A 20966-nucleotide genomic window follows, 5' to 3' on the forward strand; every position below is an offset into this window, starting at 1 on the left:
ACATAACTGATATTCTTCACTAGTTTATGTCGTCACTTTCCACCGCCATCTTGAGATGATCTAGGTAATCAATAACTATGCACTATACATCTTGAGATCAATGATACAAGAGGAGATACTGCCACTACTACATTTTAAATTATTCATGTTCAAACATGGCTAAGTGTTAAGGTTGTGCACAGCCTTTGAGACTACATGGTGAATTAGGAATTTTAAAATGTGCATTTAAATTAGCAAATAATTTTCAATTTTGTAAAAAGTTGGCAATTGCTAACATTAGACTCAAACCATGACATATGTTCAAACCTATGCTTTGATTTGACCTTTAGACAAGAAGTGACAACATGACAGAGCTTTAAGCATAAAATAACAACACATCCTGACTCTATATTTAGACACGAAGTGAAAACATGATAGAGTTTCAAAAATGAAATGACAACACACCTTTTTCTTTCTGTGTCGATGGATGTTACATGATGCAGCTGATCCCGACATAAAATGACAAACACGAAGTATTACATGACACATTCGTTCCCGGCATAAAATAACAGCATCAAAGTGACCGCAGCCGGTCCCAACCATACACTATAGACCATATTTGACACCTCATATGCCGAATACACTTGATTTTCAGCATATGAGGTGTAGAATATGGTCCACAATACCATATTTGGTACTCTTGTGTCGAAAATAGTGGGACCAACATAATTTTTGAGGTACAATGTACCAAAAATCAGTTTTTGATAAATAAAATGCCAAATATGCATGCTAAAATTATAAATACAGTAACATATTATATATTTCGATAAATACAGTCATGTATATTATCTACTTTTGGATTGCCCCTAGTACTGTACTAGGTCACAAGATTATCCGGTTTTGTTTTCAAACCATATTCAACTTTTTTTTAGATAATTTATTTATCGACCTTTGATATGTTTGGCTGCTGTATTGTGCCGTATTGGAAGCCTCAAATTACTTCGTACTGTAGTATCTCACCGGTGTAACGGGCAATTCACCTCCAACGGGAATCGAACTCCGGTAGTTAGCAATCATAGTTTAGTACATGTGTGTTATAACAAAAATATAATTATTAAATATGATAAAATTAATTATAAATTTAAGTATAAAGACGTGGTTGGACTACGAGAGTATCGTCGAACGAATATATTAGTAACAGTATAGTAGTTTGATTTTAGATGAAATCCGAAAAAAGATAATAAGATTATCGTTAATTCTTCTCATAATTTTTTATTTATTTTAATTAGTAAAACATGTCTCTTATCTAAGAGTCGGTGAGAGATGAAAGGACGAGGAAGAACGATAAAAACAAATAAATTATTTATATTTTAAAAAAATTATTCGATGAGTGAAGAATAGGGTACATGTGACATCAGAATCATATCGTGTTTACACAGTAGAAAATAGAGGCGGTTGTATCTGTGCTTATTATCGCTCAAAACTCCGACCCGACCCGACCAGACCGGTTGCCGCGGAGCACCGCAGTCGCTCCAAAAATAAAAAGTCCAAACGCCACCCAAGCTACGCTCCCTCGCCTCCTCTGGTCCTCCACCGTCCACCCCTCCCCAAGTAGGCAAGTATACTCCGTATAAACAAAAAACACACCCATGGCCTCCCGGATCACGAGGCTGCTGCTCCACCACCACCAGCACCGTCGCCTCCTCGCCACCGCCGCGGAGGCCTCCGCCCTCCACGCGCCGCGCGCTCCCTGCGCCGGCGCCACCCTCGCCAAGGTAACCCGACGGAATAACCCTAAACCCCTCCTCTAAACCCCTACGATCCCTCGAGGGTGTTCGACGGAATGCCGACGCTGATCTCGGCATCGACGCCATCGTCCTTGCTGCCTGCCGTCACAGTGTGATGGCTGGTTAGGTTTCTGAAGGAAACGTAAGGGGTGTTCCGTGTCATATTATACTGAAGCAACAGTTGTTGCCGGTGTTTTGCTTGCTACCGTGTATTCAACCGTAGTGTTCTGCAACGCCAGCCTATTCTGCTCATCATGTTCTAGATACCTGGTTAGAGCAAGCAATGCATGTGTTGGTACCCTATATGGAAAGTAGGAAAACTGTACCTTTAAGTGTTTCTGATCTGTGAGTGCATAGATCCTTTTGGGGCTTATGAAAATTCTTCGCACCGTGATAAATATTCATGAAATAGGATTTGTAGTTTCTGTTCTGACAGTATATACTTGGAGGCCTGATTTTCTTAACACTTTCCTCTGTTTTACTGCAGGATGTTGCAAAGGCTGAAGGTCAACTCCCATCTCTGATCAAAAGATCTGAATTTTGTTGATCAAGTTGCAAATTTATGAGAGCATCGATTTTGTTTGTCTTTTGGTTATTCTTGCGTTTGCAAATCCACACCTATTTCTGGTGCTGGACGATACTACATCTACTACAATTTATCTAGTAGGATGCCCATTTAGCTTTTAATTGAGTTGCTTTAGACATCATTTGACAATGCAAATCAGAATAAAGTGTTTATAGGGAATACACTGAGGATCAATAGATTGGAGAAGTACATCAGGAAAGTCAATGATCCAAGCAGCATATTCCATAAGACCATAAATTATCTTGTTCCTCTCAATGGTACCTAGCATTGGTTCTAGCAAAACTATCGCTGCAGAAACGTGTAAGATTCAGTTGAGTGAGCAGTTGGCATGGTTATTACCATACTTGCTGGTGAAATTACTCTCTAGATGTCATACGTATGTAACATATACCTATCTAGTGGCTTCCATATTAGTCTGCAGTTCAAGTACTCAACATCTTGTTTACATCTCTTAGCTAGTATTTAAAATAGAATTGCATACTCTGCTGTGGTATCTGTTATTTACATGATATTCATGAATTATTTCTCAATCCTACCACAAATAATAATTTGTAATAGCTCCCACTTACTGGTTTAGTGAACATTCCTTGAGAATGTGCTGCCACTGCAACACTACATAGATTATGATTGTATGAGATACTTCTCCGTACATCGGTCATGCTAGAATGAAATTTCTAGAGGTAAAAACAAAGCTCAATGTAGCATTATTCAGAACTGTTAAAGTCTAAAGGCATTGATGAACTTACGCTGTCGGCTTCTCTAATGAACTAAAAGTATTCTGAATACATGCTTATGATCGTTCTGTGTGCACTTACCCTCAGTTATGGATCAGTCAATGCAAAATTCTCATCTTTTCAATTCGTAAAATTGATCCTAATATGCCTTAAATGAGTTTTTTATTTGCATTCCTTATTACTAGCATATATGGCTATGTGTAAAAGAGTGGTTCCTCAGCTATCTGGTCTCATTGTAATCCCGTCGATTTTCAGACACTTGAAAACTATCTGGCTTTTGTGTTTTTGTTGTTGGATTTCGACCAACAAGTCTTGGCACTATTTGCCCACGCTAGGATTAGTATAATGCTGATGGAATTTTCTTTTGGCGAACCTTCAGCTTCATCTTTAAAAAATTCAAGGTGGTACATGATCAGGTCAAACCCTTCAGGTTTTCTGACTACGCATCATGAGTGCCTTAGAGTATTTCCTTCTGCGATAAGGCCGTGTGCATCTTACTCTACAAAAGCTTCAGACCAGAATCCAAAAGAGGTATGTGTTATTTAGTTCTGTTTTCTGATTAAATTATTCAATGTCATGTTGCTGTATATTTTCCTGCTTGTTTGTGACCTTTGCTGGAATAAATTTTCTTAAATGTTGTCCATCTCTTGGACATGCTACTATGGGTGGTTGAAATGTGATATAGAAAATTAGTTATAGCGTTATCTTGTGATCACTGATCATCTGAATTACTGAACACTTGAAGATACATCATACATAAATGAGCTTGAATAGTTTTCTTTTCATTTTCATAAGATCAACTTCTGTTGGAAAGCTTGCATCAGGCAACTGCTGGATCACATCTTGATGAATTATATACATTAATCCTTGTAATGTGGTTTTGAACAATAGTTTGTTTAGAAAAGAATTGTTAAAGAACTTTTTCCAAATGGTGCAACCCTGCATATGTTGAAAAGATTTTGTTTTCACTGGTTATATCAGTAGAGCCGTAGAGGTAATTGCTAGGCAGTAGGCACTCTATCTTGTAGTGACCTGGCCCCAAAATGTCTAGTTTTATAGGTTCATATTCTCGGTGTCGGTGGCCTCATTTGAGATAACCCAATTATGCTATTCATTTAACCTAAGCCCGAAGTAATTGTTGTAGTGCTATGGTGCTATCTTCTGTGATAAGGCATCTCCATCATATGTTAGAAAGCGCAAATTAAGCCACCTCTTTTACTTCGAATTTAGGAGAGTTAGTCTTTCTGTCTTCCGGTTTTCCATTCACAGCATTTTGCTGGAAGAGTTCAAGCCTTTGTTTAATTGTAGTGCCCCTCAACAAATTTAATTGCCTAACACTGCTGCTTTCAGTTTTAGATCCCTGGATCATGTACATGTTGACCAAGCTGTTTGTTCTTAGGCAACTTATCTAACTGGTTTTGTTAGTTTTTTTTTCTGTTTCCTAATACATGAATATTTCTTCATTACTTTGCAAGCATAGTAGCGATGCTGTATCACGCTTTTATGATGTTCTATTACTTACAAAGGACTGGCCTCTTTGTTCTCAGCAGAGAAAAGACTTGTCAACTGTAGAAGAGCCCTTTGATGCCCCTACCTATCATATACCTGAGAAGCCAGTGACATTTGCTGAAGGTGCTTCTTACAGTCTTGTTATACTTGCTGGACTTGGAATTGCAGCAGTGGCTGGATACGCTGTTTTCAAAGAGCTTATATTTGAACCAAAAGAGTAAGTTGCCTGGATTTGTTATTAAATCTTCTGCTTGAACTTTGCAGGATCTAAATGACACAATTATGTGGCTAATTGAATTCTGATATTACGAAATGTATTAATAAATAATAATTTATTACCATAATCTGATAAGTACTAACTAATGTGATATTTTTTACCGTATTATGTAGCAGTTGTAAGACCTTGAACCTGGGATCTACTACCTCTCATGTATCGGTTCCTGGATCAAGTAGCTGATACGCATAGTATAATAATTATGGCATCGTAGTTAAACTTCGTACATAAGGGATTAAGGTTCAGAGTACAAAAATATTTACAAATCATATGGTATGTTACAAACTTTGCCTAACAGCCAACAAAAGCACATCTGAAAGAACTACCTAAGGCACAAGCAACTAGGATGCGAACGTGACTTCTAACTTACTCTTCATCCGTGCCTCCATCCTCGACGTAGTCGACAGTGGCTTTTTCATCTGAATGATAGCAAAAGTGAGTACGGAAGTTACTCATTAAGTCCTATACTACTTCAAATGGTTGATAGATGCATAAAGGGTATTTTAAGGATAAAACTTTACGGTTTAGTTTTAAGCATCAAGCAGTTTTATGCAGTCATTCAGTTGTATTCTTTATCGATAGCTTTAAAACAGTTTGAAGTAGTTCAAAACCAGGAAACAAGTCATATCTGGGGGGTTTTGGTCCTGCAATGGGCTACACCTCACTCCGCAATTCCTATCATCATATCTTTGTACTTTTAGTACAACATAGATCCTGGTGGATTGAGTCAACAATCTCATCATACGGACATCTAGTCCACACATTCACCCATCAAGATACGCACCTAGAGTCTAATCAAGCGTGACCCTACCTTCGCATGTCCATGAACGTGGACACGACTATTCGAATAGTTTAATACTCTGCAGAGGTTGTACGCTGTACCCACGCGATATGCACACGATATGCTCAACCTCCATCTGTTGCGAGCGGAGAAGCGAATCATACTGAGACACTTCAATCACCTTTCCTACCGGGTTTTTACACGAGATTTACCCCTAAATACTAGAAGTCTTGTACTAAATGTCAGGTTCCATTTTTAAGCACTTGCCAATCTCTGCACATTCAAAAAGAGGGCCAGATAGTCACTTGACTGCTTGTGGCTCTCAGCCTCGTAGTATGATGTCCAACCCAGTCCGGTGAAAGAAAAGTCAAGCCCTGCCTATACAGACCGTATGGTTGCACGGGGATGGCTCAGCATGACGATGCAAGATTCGGTGTTTAAACGCCCAGAGTAGGTATCTTCTAGCAATGAATACCACAAAAGCAACTCAAGCCCCTAAGAGCATCCTCGATTGAAGGAGCACTCTACCTGCCCCAGCTAAAACAGTTTTCGCCCATTTTTACACATCTTTCATCATATCCCACACGACATCAAGGATTTTACAACCATCACGGGATTCACAAACATCAAGGATCCATGATACATGGGCTAATTTGATAGATAGTGAATTGATATCTCCGAAGAGATGCATTCAAGGTGACGGCTCTGAGAAGAAGTATTCAATCCTAAGCATTCTAGATATCAAGATGTCGTTTGACGTTAATATAGATAACGACAAATAATTCCTAGGGTTATATGTATTCTGGACAATAATGTTTTAGGTATGACAATTGTTTGATAGGATTAACTACTACAAACAGTTTGAAAAAGCGCAATTCATAGCACATACGATAATAAGTTCAGTTTTAATTGATCATGTAGATTATTTGAAATCATAGGTTTAATATGATCAAGGAGGTAGGATTTGCCTTCTTCGATGTTCTCTTCTAAACCTTGATCGAAATCTAGATCTTCCTCGCTCATGACGTTTCCCACCCAGCACTCACAAAACTCTGTTGGTTCTGCAAACGCGACTACGATCAATAATGAATTATACTAGAGAAGAACAAATAACACCAAATGAAAGCCAAAAGAGTGCTGATGGATACCATAATGGGATAGATAGGTAGATCTTAAATTTAGATGAATTTTGGCAAAAGAATCGCCGAAATCGGCGTCAGAACGAAGAAAATATGAAATGACACTATTCATGGGTGGGACCCATGACAGGGGCCCGCACAAGCGGTGGAGCATGTGGTTTAATTCGATGCAGCAGGCTGCGGGCGGTGGACTGTAAATCCTCTTTTGCTTGGCCCTTTGTTTCGATTACTGAACATTAGCTTGGGTCCACATGAACAGTAACATGTGGGACCCATTGCGTAGTACCACGGGTTGGGCCGAAATGGGCTTGGACTGCATAGTGGTCAGCCCACTGGGGCGAGGCATGTGGCTGCTGGCCTGGCCTGGCAGGCTAGCGGCGTGTGGGCTGAGCCGCGGCCCACTTGGCTAGGCTAAACCAATGGCCTGTGGTCGGTCCACGCGTGTGCGGGTGAGCGGAGCGGCAAAAGGGATCGGTCGGCGACAAGAAATCGCGACGGAGCCGTGTCGGCAAGCTCGCTAGAATCATGCTCCCGCCAAGGGTCCTCGAAGGCAAATGGTCGCCGGGCCTCTACACGCGACGGCTAACCCGTCTGGGGCTTATCGATGGCAAGCCGTGGCCGGAGCAGGTCTAAGCGGCGGTGCAAAAATCGGGCAACACCTCCCCTCTTCTAGTGTGCCCCGGGCCACCCGCAAGCCTACGGCTAAGTCTATGTGGCTAACACGACACGAAGGCTAGCTCAGGAGAGGGCTAGGGGTCACCAGCAGCGAGCAATGGCGACGGTAACGGGGAAAAACTCACGACTGCACAGTGCTAGGCGATGGGAAGGCACGGGAATGGTGACATGCTAGTTAGGAGGTTGTGCGAGGGGAAGAGGATGCTCATCGAGCGCAAGAACGGTGATGAGCAGGACGGTGGCCGGCGATGTGTCGAAGCGGCAGCGGTGGTGCTGCTCGGTCCCCAGCTCGGGCGGGCTTTCGTCGGGCTTCTAGTCGACGGAGAGCGGCACAGGGACTGTGGTGAGCTTGTGGGGCTTCTCGGCAGCTCGTTGGAGGAGAAACAGTTGCGGCGGAGAGCAATGATGTGGCGGCGGTGAAAGGAGAAAAGGGGGAGGAGAGAGGCTGGGGCTACACCTTTTATAGCCGTACGGCTCGGCTTGAGGCGGTGCTAGGCTCGTGACGTCATGCAGTCGTCGGCGAGCAGCGCGGCGGTGAGGTGGCGTGGGGCGCCTACCTTAATCCTCGCGGCATGGCCACCCTGCGCCATCCATGCACGTGCGCAGGCGCGGAAGTCGCACGGCTATAGGCGCATGGGTAGGGTGCTGTGAGGGTAAAGAGAGAAGAGAGAGCGAGAGAGCGGAGGGCTTCGCTGTGCATTCAATGTGCCGGTCGCGATATTTCCCGGGTGGGAGAGCGGCAGTCGCGGTGGTGGTGCGCGGATAGCTTGGCACGATGATGCGCTGGAGGAGGGAGACGGCGCGAGCGGCGAGCGGATGGGCGATACGTGGACGACCGGGCTCACTTGTGCGCGCGGGCAAGCAGGCGACGCGTGTGGAAGCTGGCCAACAGCGCGGCTACGGCCTAGGCGCGACAGAAGGAAGGGGGAAAGGAGCTGGGCCAGTTGGGCTGGCTGGATGGGCTGCGTCGAGAGGGGAAAAAGGAAAGGCAACTCGAGAAGAGAAAGAGATTAGGCCCGTGGTGAAATAGAGAAAAGGAAAAATGTTTTTGGGATAAATTCAAATGAGGGGTTTGAATTTGGATTTGGGAGTAAAACTTCGAGATTTGAAAGATGATTTGAATAAAAACGATTTGAATTCGAGTTGGAGTTGAGCTGAACAAAAAATAAGAGTAGATTTGAATTTGAGAGACATTCAAATTCTAGTCAGGGGTTTATTTAGAAATTAAGGTGCATTTCAGAGTACTTAGCCAACCTAATATATATGAATATATACATATTGGTGTATATATATTCATATACACTTTTACTTGATGTTTATTTGGTTTAATTAATTAAAAAAATTAATTTGAAGTGAATTTTACAATTAACTAATATGCTAAAACTCAGGACATTATAACAGTCATTCTTTGTATTAAAATAATAACAATATCTTTGTGTGAATTGTACAAATTTACTAGAGTTAATATTATGTGCAGTATATAACTTCTTTTTCTCTTTTTACTACAAGTATCGTGAATTGCACAAAACTACAAGTATTATGGATAGTAATATAAAACTACAAATATTGTGCACTAATTTTACATAAAATTTGATTTTAATTAGATTCACTAAAAAAATGGTCTTATGTTTCTCTAAAAATCAACATTTTGTACATGTTCTATAATCAATGTGCAACCTATTTTAATTCGACTCACCTAAAAAGGTTGTGTAGAATTTAAACTAAAATTCTTAAAAAATGCTACTTTTATAACTCCTAACAATTGTCAGGGTCTCAAATAAAATCCCCAAAATATAGGAAAATTCACTAATATTCTTCTTATATGATGGAATAATTTCTAAAATTATTTCCAGCCCTAGGTTGTATTCTCCAAAACGTAAGTTCTGAACTCACTTTTTGGAGAATATAATGTTCTAGGAACACGTACAAAATGTTTTAGGATTTTTGGAGAAACATAACATCATTTTTTTTATGAATCTAATTAAAATCAGGTTTTGTGTGAAATTAGCGCACAATACTTGTAGTTTTTTTGTTACTATTCACAATACTTGTAGTTTTGTGCATACACTTTTTCCATTTCTTAATCTGTGTGCTTCATGGACTATATATGACCACACGTCTATGCTTCTCATTTCCTTGGCCTTGTGCCACTCCCCATCACTTGGCTAAGCCATAATGCACCAAAGTTGCAGAAAATTACGTGCTCTTCCATCAGCGGGCTACAAACCTTTCCTTGTATATACCCTATAATGTCATCGGCAGCTTTGTTGTTTGCAACTCGTGCCATGCTTACTAAGTACTAACCTTTTTTGCTACTATGCATGGCACTTATGTTTCCCTTAAAGCTGAACAAGCAATATAATTCATGTATGTTATAACTTGGTTGTTGAGTTTTTGTCTGGCATGTCAACAGCCTTTGCAGGTGTCTTGACTATCCTGCCTGATTCATTAATTTTCCTGTACACCAAATGTGAAGTTTTATCTGTTGGAACACCTGAATCTCTTTTCAACATCACATGTTGCTCTTGTTGCTTTTTGATTAAAGTTCTCTGTGTGGTTTATCGTATCCTTTTTCTCTGGAACAATGTCTGTGTTATAAATATGCAATCTCAAAGGGAGATGAGTTAATGCTTGTGTGTTCTTACCATCCTACAGATACAAGATATTTGGGAAAGCTCTAGCAAGAGTTCAGAGTGATAGCCAGGTTTTTGGGTGATAATGTTGTTTATGTTCCTTTTTTCATGTAGATAGTTGTAGTTTTCCTCTCTTAGTAGTTTCGTATGTTTTGTCAGGTTACATCAAGAATTGGCCACCCTATTACTGGATATGGTCATGAAACTAGAAACCGTGCAGCTCGGCAACGAATTCCAAATAAGGTTTGGACAGATGAGGATGGTGTTGAACATGTGGAGGTAGCATAAATTCTTGTCTCTTCTGCGTGTCTTCTTCAATTGTGATGTTTTACTTGCACCACGGGTCTAGTGTAGCAAAGTTAATAACAAAGGGACAACTTCACAATTGTGTTGTCTGTTGTGCAGCAATTGGTGGGCAATTTCTCTTTGCGAGTTCATTAGCGCCTTAGTAGCATATGACAATGGGCCAATGACTTTCCATTGACCAACAGCAAGCAGCATAGAAAGAGCTTAATTGCGAATCAGAACATAGTAATAACATAGGGAGAGGTAATAGGATGAGAATAAATTGGTTTTGTTGCTAATACTTGAGTCAGTGCTGATAGTAATACACACTAGAGAACCTCATCTACTTACCCTTCACAAGGTTATGTGCTTGCAGGTATTGCTTTGCTAATTAGAAAAGAGGGCGTTAGGTCGCATTTGATATGAAGTCATATAGTTTCCATGGTTCTTTTGCACATTTTTCACATACATCTTTTCAGGTAAACTTTCTCATCCGTGGGCCACATGGAGCTGGAAAGGTGTATTCGGAGATGTTCAAAGATAATTCTGACAGGACATGGAAGTTCACATACCTTGTTGTCGATATTGTGTCACCACATCGTGCACAACTGATGTTAGAATCTTATATACCAGCCTGAGGATGCAAGAAACAGAAGCAGTTGGCAATGACACAATGTTGTAAGGTCCATTCCCCTTATTTTTGTATCTATGTGTAGATGATATTTATATTCGCCCTTGATGTTTACATTATTTCAAGTTTAGCATAATCCTTTGATCATAAAGTTTTGAATTTGATCTTCACCATAAGAATAAATATTAAATAGAAGGATGAAATATGAGAGCTCCCAATTTTTTCTATTATCGTACACGTTAGTTTGTTTAGCTGAAAGCCATATGAACACATCCGCACGGCACTTTTCAATTTTCATAGTAACTTGCTGAAATACTCAGACATGGAGGAAGGATCACTGGTCCTCCTTTATATTTTTTCAGTCCATTTGTTGAGGTTTGATGTTCCTCTGTTTTCGATGGATATATACCCAGCAGCCTGATTATATAGGAGTAAGTAGATTTTGCAATTATAAAGGCTTTTCTTCTGAATGTCAGTAGTTCGTATCTGATTACCTTTGAAAAGACTTCCATTTCTTTTAATCCAGAAGTTCCAAGCCATATACCGATACACATGAAGTCATAAAGTGATCTCGCTATCCAAGTTTAGTTGAATCTTTAGTTGATTATGAGCAGAACCCATGATTCTTGTTTTTTAGCATCATTTAGATACATCTGTTTAGTTTTTGCTTTGGAGGAGATATAACCATTCAGTTAACTATCAATCTTTACTGGATTTTTTCCCCAACCAGTTTGGCAAAATTGGGAAGATCCGAAACAAGTTCTCGCAAAACTGGGAAGGTTAGGAACAGGTTTTGGCGTATTTGGAAATTTTGGGACAAGCTTTCAGAATGTACAGGCATCTAACCTGTATTGTGGAAGAATAACCGGTTCTTTCATCGTTTGAAGGCGGAGTGGTTTCAGACCGTTGACATCTAGAAATGTTTCAATGTTTTTTTAAAGTTCTCGGTGCCCCAAATTTATCGGGGAAAACCCCTGCATGCCTGGATGTTTTTGAGAATAATTTTGATATGTTGATCTCAAAAATATTTTATATCGTACAGACATTTGTCCTAACCGGTAAGTCATCTATGTAAAATCATAGCACATGATATCAGTACTCTAATTATCACTAGGCCATTTGTGGTATTAGTTTATTTTCAACTACTCGTTTCAGGGCATGAATCTAATATGACTATTTAAAAGCATTTCCTTTTCTGGGGAACAGTTTCCTTTTCTTGAGGAAAAAAATACAACTAGTTTGTGACACGAAATAACTATTGCCATGCTGTTTCGATATATGCTTTTCTCTTAGTTCCAGTACATGTCTCAGCATTACAGTAAAAAACTGATATCAGTATTTGTGTCCCTACAAGAGCATCAACTTGAACGAGCAGTGAGGGACAAGCCCCCGCGCCCCTCATAAGGAGGGGCAACTCGGGTGGCCTCCAAACTCGTCGCGCCGTCAGCTCTCCCTTGGCATCCTTGCCTTGCCGCCACCTAAGCATGCCGCTATAAGTTCGTGTGGCCACAACGATGGTGGTGACGGGGCTATCTCTTATTTGCGTCGCGGGATTGCTCCTCTTGGTGGTTGGATCTATGTGATTAATCCCTTCTTTGTGCGGCTGAAGGAGGCAACGACGCAAGGGATTGAGAGGCATCTGCTAGGGTGACGGGCAACATCACATCCTTGACGACGGCGACTTGGATCTAGCGGTGGCAGCCTAGATCCAAGCGTCGGCGGCTTGCCTCATGTGGTGGTGGCTCGAATCAGTGCTGGGCTGGGCTAGGTGTCGGTGTGTGGAGCTTGGCGGGTGTGGCGGCGGCCCGGTCTTGGTGCAGTCGGTCCCTTTTGCGCGTCCGATGGATCTTCTCTCGATGTCGGTCCTGTAGCAGCGGGGCGCGGCGTGCAGGCATGGCGGTCGATAGCGTACGGTCAGGGCCTGGTCTTGCAATGCTGCTATGGAGCCACTTGTTTGGCGCTCTGTGTGCCCGGTCATTTTTTGCGGCCTTGGATCCGCGTTGTGTGCGTGGCCAACGCCCGGGGGTGGTCCTCTTGCCAGCGGCTTCCAGCTATAGGTTCTGTGGTTGGCGGTGCGCAGTGGCTCCCAGCGGCTGGCTCGTCATGCTGGGGGCATCAACGCCTGGAGGTGAGTCTCGTGCTGGCTGCCGGTGGTGACGCCCAGTGGCTCTCGGATCACACGGTGATGGAGCATGGAGGTCCTAGTGGCCACATTTTTGCTCCAGCTGGCCCGTTGGTGCGCAGTGGTGGCAGTGGCGAGGCCGCATGTGAGTTGTCGGCGACAGTGTGGGCCTCTCGTTCGTGGTGGGTGATGGGCCTGCGGCGGTAGGCCGCAGATCTTCGTGGTAGGGGGGATGGGGAGGCTTTGGGTGAAAGCCTCGCTTGGGAATTCGTCGGTGCTGACTGCGGCGATGCTCTCGGGCAACACTCTCCCTCTTGGGGGCGCAATCGTGGTGCCTCCCCAGCTCTTCTTGTGGGACTCTCCAAGTGAAAACCCTATCTAAATTCCTGGACGGGCGACGACGACATCTCCGGTATCGCTTCCTTCTTGAAGGCGTCGCCTTGGAGGTCTCACACTGCTTTGGTGCTCGGTCAATCGCAGTGCTGGGACGTTCGGCAAGGCATCTACCCCCTTCGTTCTGTCTCTTGCTTCACGGTGGTCGGCAGGCATGCGTTGGGGGAGTTTATTGTGTGAAGTCGGAGCTGGTTCATCGTGAGGTACTATGAATCTTGGCAACGATGACATACGGTAGGCTCTCTCGCTAATGCGGCCAGGACACCCCGTCGCTGCACCTAGACAACTACCAAGACATCAGTGAGAGAGAGCCCACCGCATGGCCGTCCTGGCCATTTCTTGTCGTTGTCAGTGTTTTCACCACTTTTTCCTCAAATAAATCGTGTGGTTGTAATGTTTTCAGACCCGTTTTTCTTCATAAACTAGGTCAACTTTTTTTTTCTTTAGTGAACTGCACAAACTTCCTATCCTTTTCGAAGGTTCTTTGGGAAAAAAAGCATCAACTTTGGGGAGACTTTCTGATACCTGTGAACCTTTGCATGATCATGTCTGTTACTCTACCCCAATGATAGGTCCACTTCTGGACCTTAATATCAGGGCACTTTCCATTTCTTTTCTCTCATCTGTCATCTACATTGTGATCACAAATCCTTCTGCAGATTCTCCCTTTAGACTTTCTGCTGCAGGTTGATGCAGATCTAGAGGTTCAGTCACTTCGTTGATTCACCATGCATGGACCAGAACTATTCACAAATACTAGCACACACACCACAAGCTTCCTACCGATCAACCCTTCCGCTGTCAAGCCTCTACCTGCTTCAACCTTTGCTACATCAGCATGCATACCTGATTGGAGCAAAGCTACAACTAGGAGGCCTTTAGATCTACCTGCTCCCATAACAGATCAGCTGAGTGAGTGGATGTATCTTTCAGGGCTCAATTCTTGCCTGCGGCTGCATCGTGTTGTCAATTCCCAATTTCGCATAGCTCCAGGCATCTCACGTCCAGAACGTGGAAAAAAAAAAGGATTGGGTGTCTTGGAAATGTCCGTTTGGGTTAAGTTTAGTCCTAAATCCTGATACATGCAGGTTAGTCCACCGTAGGATTCCATTCCTCATTTTTCTTTTGTCGCTGAGGCCACCGCCAGAAATGGCATGATAAATGATCAACTTATTCATTGCTCAAACCAAAACAACAAGAACCCATTCGTCGAATCGAGCAATTTACAATCGGATTCCTGCGAATTCTACGGGTCAACATACTGAAGAGAGTGCGACACTGACCCCATATATATATAATATACCCTCTGAATCACTCCGAATTCCATGTTCTACTTCTATTTCACTGAACTCTGAATTGCCAATTCCCGTGACTTACCAAAGAAGCACGGCACAACCATAAAGCGGCGATTTCAATTCTCAAATGGGTTAGTGTTTCAGCAATCAGCATTGATCGACAAGGGCGTTTTCTGATGCCAGTTTTTTTACCTGTGAAGGTTGCATCTGAAAACTAGACGTATTGACGTGTGCTTAACGTGAAATAATTGCCTGTCACTGCATCATGATGCAGGCAGAGACTTGGAACAACGAGTGATGAACCAGAATCAGCCGATATTATATGCTTGGCCAACGATTGATATCGAAATATTCTCAATCTAGTGGGTCCGATGTAAGTAAGCAACAGGTTTCACGATATAGATGCAGTCGTTTTCAAATACATGTTCATATCTTGTGGCATGCCAGAGGCCACAAGTTAAATCTCACTGTCCCTTCCATCTGAATTTACAATTTGCTTGAAGTTTGCTCAAATTATATCGTACATTTAAAGAAGTAGATCAGTTGCTTACATGCCTGCAAAATCCGTCTGGATAAAGCTCGCCCAATATCTGCAGCAGCTGCCTTGTAAGTTGCAGCTTCCAAGTTACAGCCAATCTTTATCCATCTCCTCGTGTGTCAGCACATGTTTGACAAGAAGATGAGCAAAAGAACAGAACAGATCAGCAAACCTCATGGCAACAATAAAAAAACAAGTAAGGCCACTTACCTACATGATGCATGCCCATATCCATTTCATATCGAAATATCAAATTGAGCAGTTGGGTCACCTCACCTATGCAAAATATAATATTATCTTAAGCACTCCCCAAGAAGATTCAAAGCTGGGTGGATTATATATAAAAAGATCGAAGACGTATTGTGCTGTAGAAACATCCGGCCACCAATCTCAGAGACACACATGCTTGAGACTGGGATTATATACCACGGGCACGGCTTTTCTTCGTTCCTCTAGGATCATGGCCTACCTGGCTTTGTGCCACCTACCAAAATAATTGCCCAGAGAAAGAGTCGTAGACAAAGAAACCATCATCCTCAATTCCTCATGGTGAATAAAAGTTGGAGTATCCTATTGCCCTGGAATCCAAATGATAGCACCATCATGCCTCTACCAGTCTAAATCCTTTTGGAAACTGTAAATAAAACAGAAATTGACAGAAACATGCAAGATCAGCTTAGCTATATTTTAATCATGCAAGTCCAATCATTGACAAAAACAAAGGGCTGAATCAGTCTCTCTAACTCTTTTCTCACCAAATACCCCAACAAACCACTCTGGAGAAATACAATTCTCCAACAACCTTTTAACTAACATCTAGGTACATGTAAACAAATGTTCTGCTCTTCTCTAAATTCTCTACCAATGCATGACAAACAAACAAAGTCAGACAATACCTCGGCCTCCCCTCTCCTCACCCAACCACCATGACAGCAAACCATGAACACCATATGCCTAAAACACCCCTACGCCCCCAATTAATCCTTTCCAATACCATCACTTATCCAAGTCATCTTCCTATGTAATCCTATGATGAGTGCACATTGTTTGAAAAATTCAAGTTAAAGGGCATGCTTGGCAAGTTCCCTAAAAGTAGCTAGTTAAACCTTCCCTATCCAGTTCCAAACTTCCAACACCCTCCCTCCTTCTACAAGCAACAGCACCAGCTTCCAAGAAGAGGAAGGAGGAGGAAGAGGGTGAGGAGTTGCCTCTGAAAGCAAGCCATCATTAGCTACCAAATGCAGGCATGCATATAGCTAACAGGACAAGAAGAAGAAGAAGAAGAAGCTACAAGACAGCAAGAATCAGCTGCTGGTGGCATCATGTCCTATGACCAGATGCTCTCGCCGCTTCTTGGTGCCGGGCGATCGGCGTGGAGAGCAGCTCAGCAGGGCGGCGGCGACGCCGTGACGAGGCAGATACTCAAGTGCACAAGGTGGCAGCTCGAGGAGACCACCGACTTCGTGACCTGCCCCTACCACTACTACTGCGACAGCTCCTACCCGGGCGACTACCCCGCCGCCGTCGGCGTCCTCGTCGCCGCCTTCGCCGCGTACTGCTTCCTCTCCACGCTCGTGTTCACGGTCCTCGACCTCGTGCGGGGCAACGCGACGGCCAGCGTCAGGGGAATCAAGAGGAAGTACCTGCTCCCCTCGGGCCCGTTCCTGCTTCCCCTGGTGCTGCTCGCGCTCGCCAAGGGGCAGCGGGTCAACGCCGTGTTCCCGCTCGCGCAGCTCGGCCCAGCATTGCTTCTGCTGCTGCAGGCCTCGGCGCTTGCGTTCCGGAACGAGGCCGACGGCGACATCCGGTACGCGGTGCTGGAGGCGTCCACCGTGTCCGGCGTGCTGCACGCGAGCCTGTACCTGGACGCCGTCGTCCTGCCGTACTACACGGGGCTGGAAGCGCTCCGGTGGTCCAGGTTCTCCGGGGAGTGCGCGTCGTGCCTCTGCCGGATGGAGCCCCTGGTGGTCGGCGGCACCGCGGTGCAGTACCGAGGCCTGTCCAAAACGGCGCTGGCGATCATCTTCGCGCTGTGCTCGCGGATGGTGTGCCGCATCTACGGCGAGGAGCGGCTCAGCGCGTGGACGCGGTCGGCGCTGGAGGGCGTGGGCTGGGTGTTCGTGGCGACTGACGCGGTCTACCTCGTCGGGTGGGTCGCCGCGGAGGGCGGCGCCGTCGGCGTGGCCGCGTACAGCCTGGTCGCCGGGCTGGTGTTCTTGAGCATCTTCGGCAAGGTGTACCGGTTCTTGGCGTGGGTAGAGACGAGGCAGTCGCGGTGGAAATCCAGCCTCTGCCACAGCGTTGTTTGATTGATCAACCCGTCAGAATTAATTCTCGCACAAAACCTGTAAAAAGAAAGAAAGGAACTATTTCTTTGTTCATCTTTTGCTTGCTGTACAATTTACACACTGGTAAAAGGGTGCGATTTTTTTGTTCATGTTCAATTAGCTTATTTTTTCTGAAGTTATTCAGATTTTTGTTGATGAAACTTCAGAGCTTCTTCTCTCTTCTTCTTCGTTGAAGCTTTTTATATGGTTTCGATGACACCTTCGTAATCCTGCTGACCACAATGCACATTCTGATGCTAGGCTTTGAATCAGACAACTGTAATATAGTTGGTTTGTGTTTTTCTAATCCTCATGATTATATGAAGGTTATAGTTCCAGCGATTGGTAGATGAGACTGGTCTCAGAAAAGTGAATGGGACGAACCGTCAACAAGAATGTGGTGGTTCACGACTTGTTTTGTGATCAAGCAAGAACCTAACCACTGGCGGCTTCTTGAAGCCAGTTCTTGGAGGCTTCCTCTCAGAGAGTTGTTTTGTTCTGTTCTTCCTTGTCCTCATCAGTTAGTCGTCCCTGGTTTGAGGAGAAGCGGTTGGATCATCCACCTGGTGTCTCGGCCGATTTGGAACCGATGGAACATAGACTGCATATTTGCACTCTTACTTCACTGCAGTCACTTTTCGCCGCCCCCAAAGAATCTGCTTTCCGAACATGTGTGAAAAATCATAGGATTAATATATGTACTTGTCACATAGTATTTGACCCTACACTTGATTTCCATGAAGCAAAAGTGTTTAACATTTTTTTTGAGATGTAGAAGTGTTTGACTTGGTTAGCCAGGATCCCAGCCATCTTTCAGGAACAGAGTTCTTTTGACTCGGGCATGAGTGTTGCCACCCGGGTTTGATCCTGAGAGGGAACTCGGGTTTCACTAGCAGGTTTATTTCCTAGCTGCTTTTGGGATATATCTCATGTGTAAATTAAGTACACACGTGCACGTTAAGTAACTCAGTTGATAAAGTCTGCATAAGAGCAGCCGGCCTGCAAAGAAAGCCTGCCGGTGCTCGAATCCTGGCACTCACAAATAGCCTCCAAAGAAAGCCAAGTAAAAAAATATCCTTTGTTTTAAAAAAAAGTAGGTTGTACGTTTTTACACATTGAGGATCTAGAGCTCTCTAATATGTCTTTTGTGTATAATTATGACGCACACATGTATACATGAGTATGAGATGAGTATAGTGTGTATAAATTGTATACCTCATCGGTTGTACCTTAAATAAAAAAAAAGTCAGGTGCATGCAGCCTTCCCTCCTTCGGTCCTGAGAATGATTAGGTTGATTAGGTAGGCTGACTGACGAGGCCAGCGAGCAAACTGGAATGGGTCATCGTGAAGTTGTTGCACAAATCAATGAGCCCGTCGTGCATTAGAAGCAAGCTTGAGGATCGATAGCTTCTTGTCACTTTCAGAACTAGAGCGAGCGTGTAGGACGGCTTCATGTCATGTGTGTTACATCCTTGTCTCCCAACGCCCACTAGGTTTCATCAGTTATCACCATGTGCATCTGAACTGAGTGCTGATATTGCTTTGTGATTTCAGAGTAAGCGAAGGTGCATAATGCTGGTTTTAAACGAAAACATCATTCCCTGGTTTTGCATCTTTCCAGGGGGGCTTTCACTGGATGAGTTTTAATCAGGGAAAAAAGGGCTTCGCTGATGCTGCTGTCAATTCATACTAGATGTTAAGAGTAATATGTGACAAGGATTTTCCATTCTTTAGAGATGCTGATGTGTGTTAGTACAAAAATATAGATACTCGTACTAATACACGAGCACCTTGTGTGCAATCTGTAGCGGCACGTATAGCACGTATAATAGCGGTGATAACTATTACGTTTTTGCGGCAACGAGCGACCGATTTACGAGCAAACCAGTAAAAGATAACTAATTCGGTGAGCAGCACCTAGGAGGCCCAATATGGCACTGTGGCAACGGATCTTCGTCAACAAATCGCACCCGGGAGGGATCCCGTCACGGCACGGTTAGTCGGAGGTTTGTCCTTGATCGTCGAGATCAAGAACGAATAGCAGCAAGAGGAGGAGGAAGGAGGGACGGGAAAAAAAAGGCTTTGCTGATGTTGTTGTCAATTCATACTAGATGTTAAGAGTAATATGTGACGAGGATTTTCCATTCTTCAGAGTTGTTGATGTGTATTGGCATGAAAATATGAACCATTGTGCCAACACACGAGCACCTCGTGTGCAATCCGCAGCGGCACGTACGGGGCATACAACAGCGATGATAACTATTGCGCTTTCGTGGCAACGAGCGACCGATTTACGAGCAAACTGGTAAAGGATAACTAAATCGGTGAGAAGCACCTGGGAAGCTCAGTCTGACACTGTGGCGATGGATCTTCATCAGCAAATCGCACCCGGGAGGGACCTCGTTAGGGTATGGTTAGCCGACGGCTTGTACTTAGTCGTCGAGATTAAGAACGAATAATAGCAGGAGAAGGAAGAAGGGACGGGACTACAGGAGCTAGGGTTGATTATTTCAATCGTCATGGCCCTCTTATATTTAAAGGGTAGCATGTCTTAGCCCTAAGAGATCAGAGCTCCTAATTTAAATCGAACAAGATTTACAGATATGATTCAGATATGCCTTTTGATCTCTAAACTTTCTACATACCCTTCCTAATCGATCACATAAACTCTCATATATCTACTCGAGTATCTTTTATTGCAGCTCGGCCTTCTTAAATTTGACTACATGCTTGACATATCCATGTACTTGAATCAGATCAGCTCTTCCACCTATCCAGAGATCAACTGCTGAAACAAACCGTGGTCACTGATCGCCTCCCTGTTCGTGATCACTGATCGTAGTCACTGGTCGTGGTCATGAAGTATTGTTCACTGGTTAGAATTACTATTCATCTGGTCGGAAGTATTGTAGATCTAGTCGAGTGCTGTTCAGTGTGGTTGGAGTACTATTTATCATGGTATGAACACTGTTCATTATGGTCGGGGCACTGTTTATAGTAGTCAGAGCACTATTTATAGTGATCCGAGCATTGTTCGTCAGTGAATATACTGATCGCTGATCGCTCATTAAATCAGTCATTGCTGCAATAACCACTATAAATAACAAATCTTATCATCAATAATGTGCTGTCTTGGACGTCCCTGAACTTTGATAATTTATAAGCCTGGACAAAAGTGTTTGTAAATTGGGAAAAAAGGGGGGCCTCCGTGTCGCTTGTCTAGGCGACTCGGGGGCGACAAAGTCCTGCTCGCCCAACCTCCCTGTCGAGTGGCCTG

At 43.7% G+C, this 20966-nt stretch overlaps 2 protein-coding genes across 6 annotated transcripts; both read left to right on the forward strand.

Annotated features, from left to right (window-relative positions):
- Positions 1-1467: 1467 nt before the first annotated feature.
- On the forward strand, positions 1468-12155 carry LOC133916501 (probable mitochondrial import inner membrane translocase subunit TIM21). Of its 5 annotated transcripts, none has more exons than XM_062360189.1 (8): positions 1475-1754; positions 2254-2272; positions 3466-3617; positions 4634-4812; positions 10120-10168; positions 10257-10376; positions 10862-11065; positions 11744-12155. In XM_062360189.1, the coding sequence occupies exons 1-7, from the start codon at positions 1629-1631 to the stop codon at positions 11018-11020; spliced, it is 804 nt and encodes a 267-aa protein (XP_062216173.1). In that variant the 5' UTR covers positions 1475-1628; the 3' UTR covers positions 11021-11065; positions 11744-12155. The 5 variants fall into 5 exon arrangements, with proteins under 5 accessions (XP_062216175.1, XP_062216173.1, XP_062216172.1 ...); XM_062360187.1 differs by having other exon boundaries at positions 1477-1754; positions 10862-11060; XM_062360190.1 differs by having other exon boundaries at positions 1479-1754; positions 4637-4812; positions 10862-11060.
- Positions 12156-16195: 4040 nt separating this feature from the next.
- On the forward strand, positions 16196-17849 carry LOC133916503 (uncharacterized). Its single transcript, XM_062360192.1, has one exon. It carries the CDS (start codon positions 16684-16686, stop codon positions 17668-17670), a length of 987 nt encoding a protein of 328 aa, XP_062216176.1. The 5' UTR covers positions 16196-16683; the 3' UTR covers positions 17671-17849.
- Positions 17850-20966: the final 3117 nt, after the last annotated feature.

Source organism: Phragmites australis, chromosome 4 (assembly GCF_958298935.1).
Source record: "Phragmites australis chromosome 4, lpPhrAust1.1, whole genome shotgun sequence".
NCBI classification, from domain to species: domain Eukaryota; kingdom Viridiplantae; phylum Streptophyta; class Magnoliopsida; order Poales; family Poaceae; genus Phragmites; species Phragmites australis.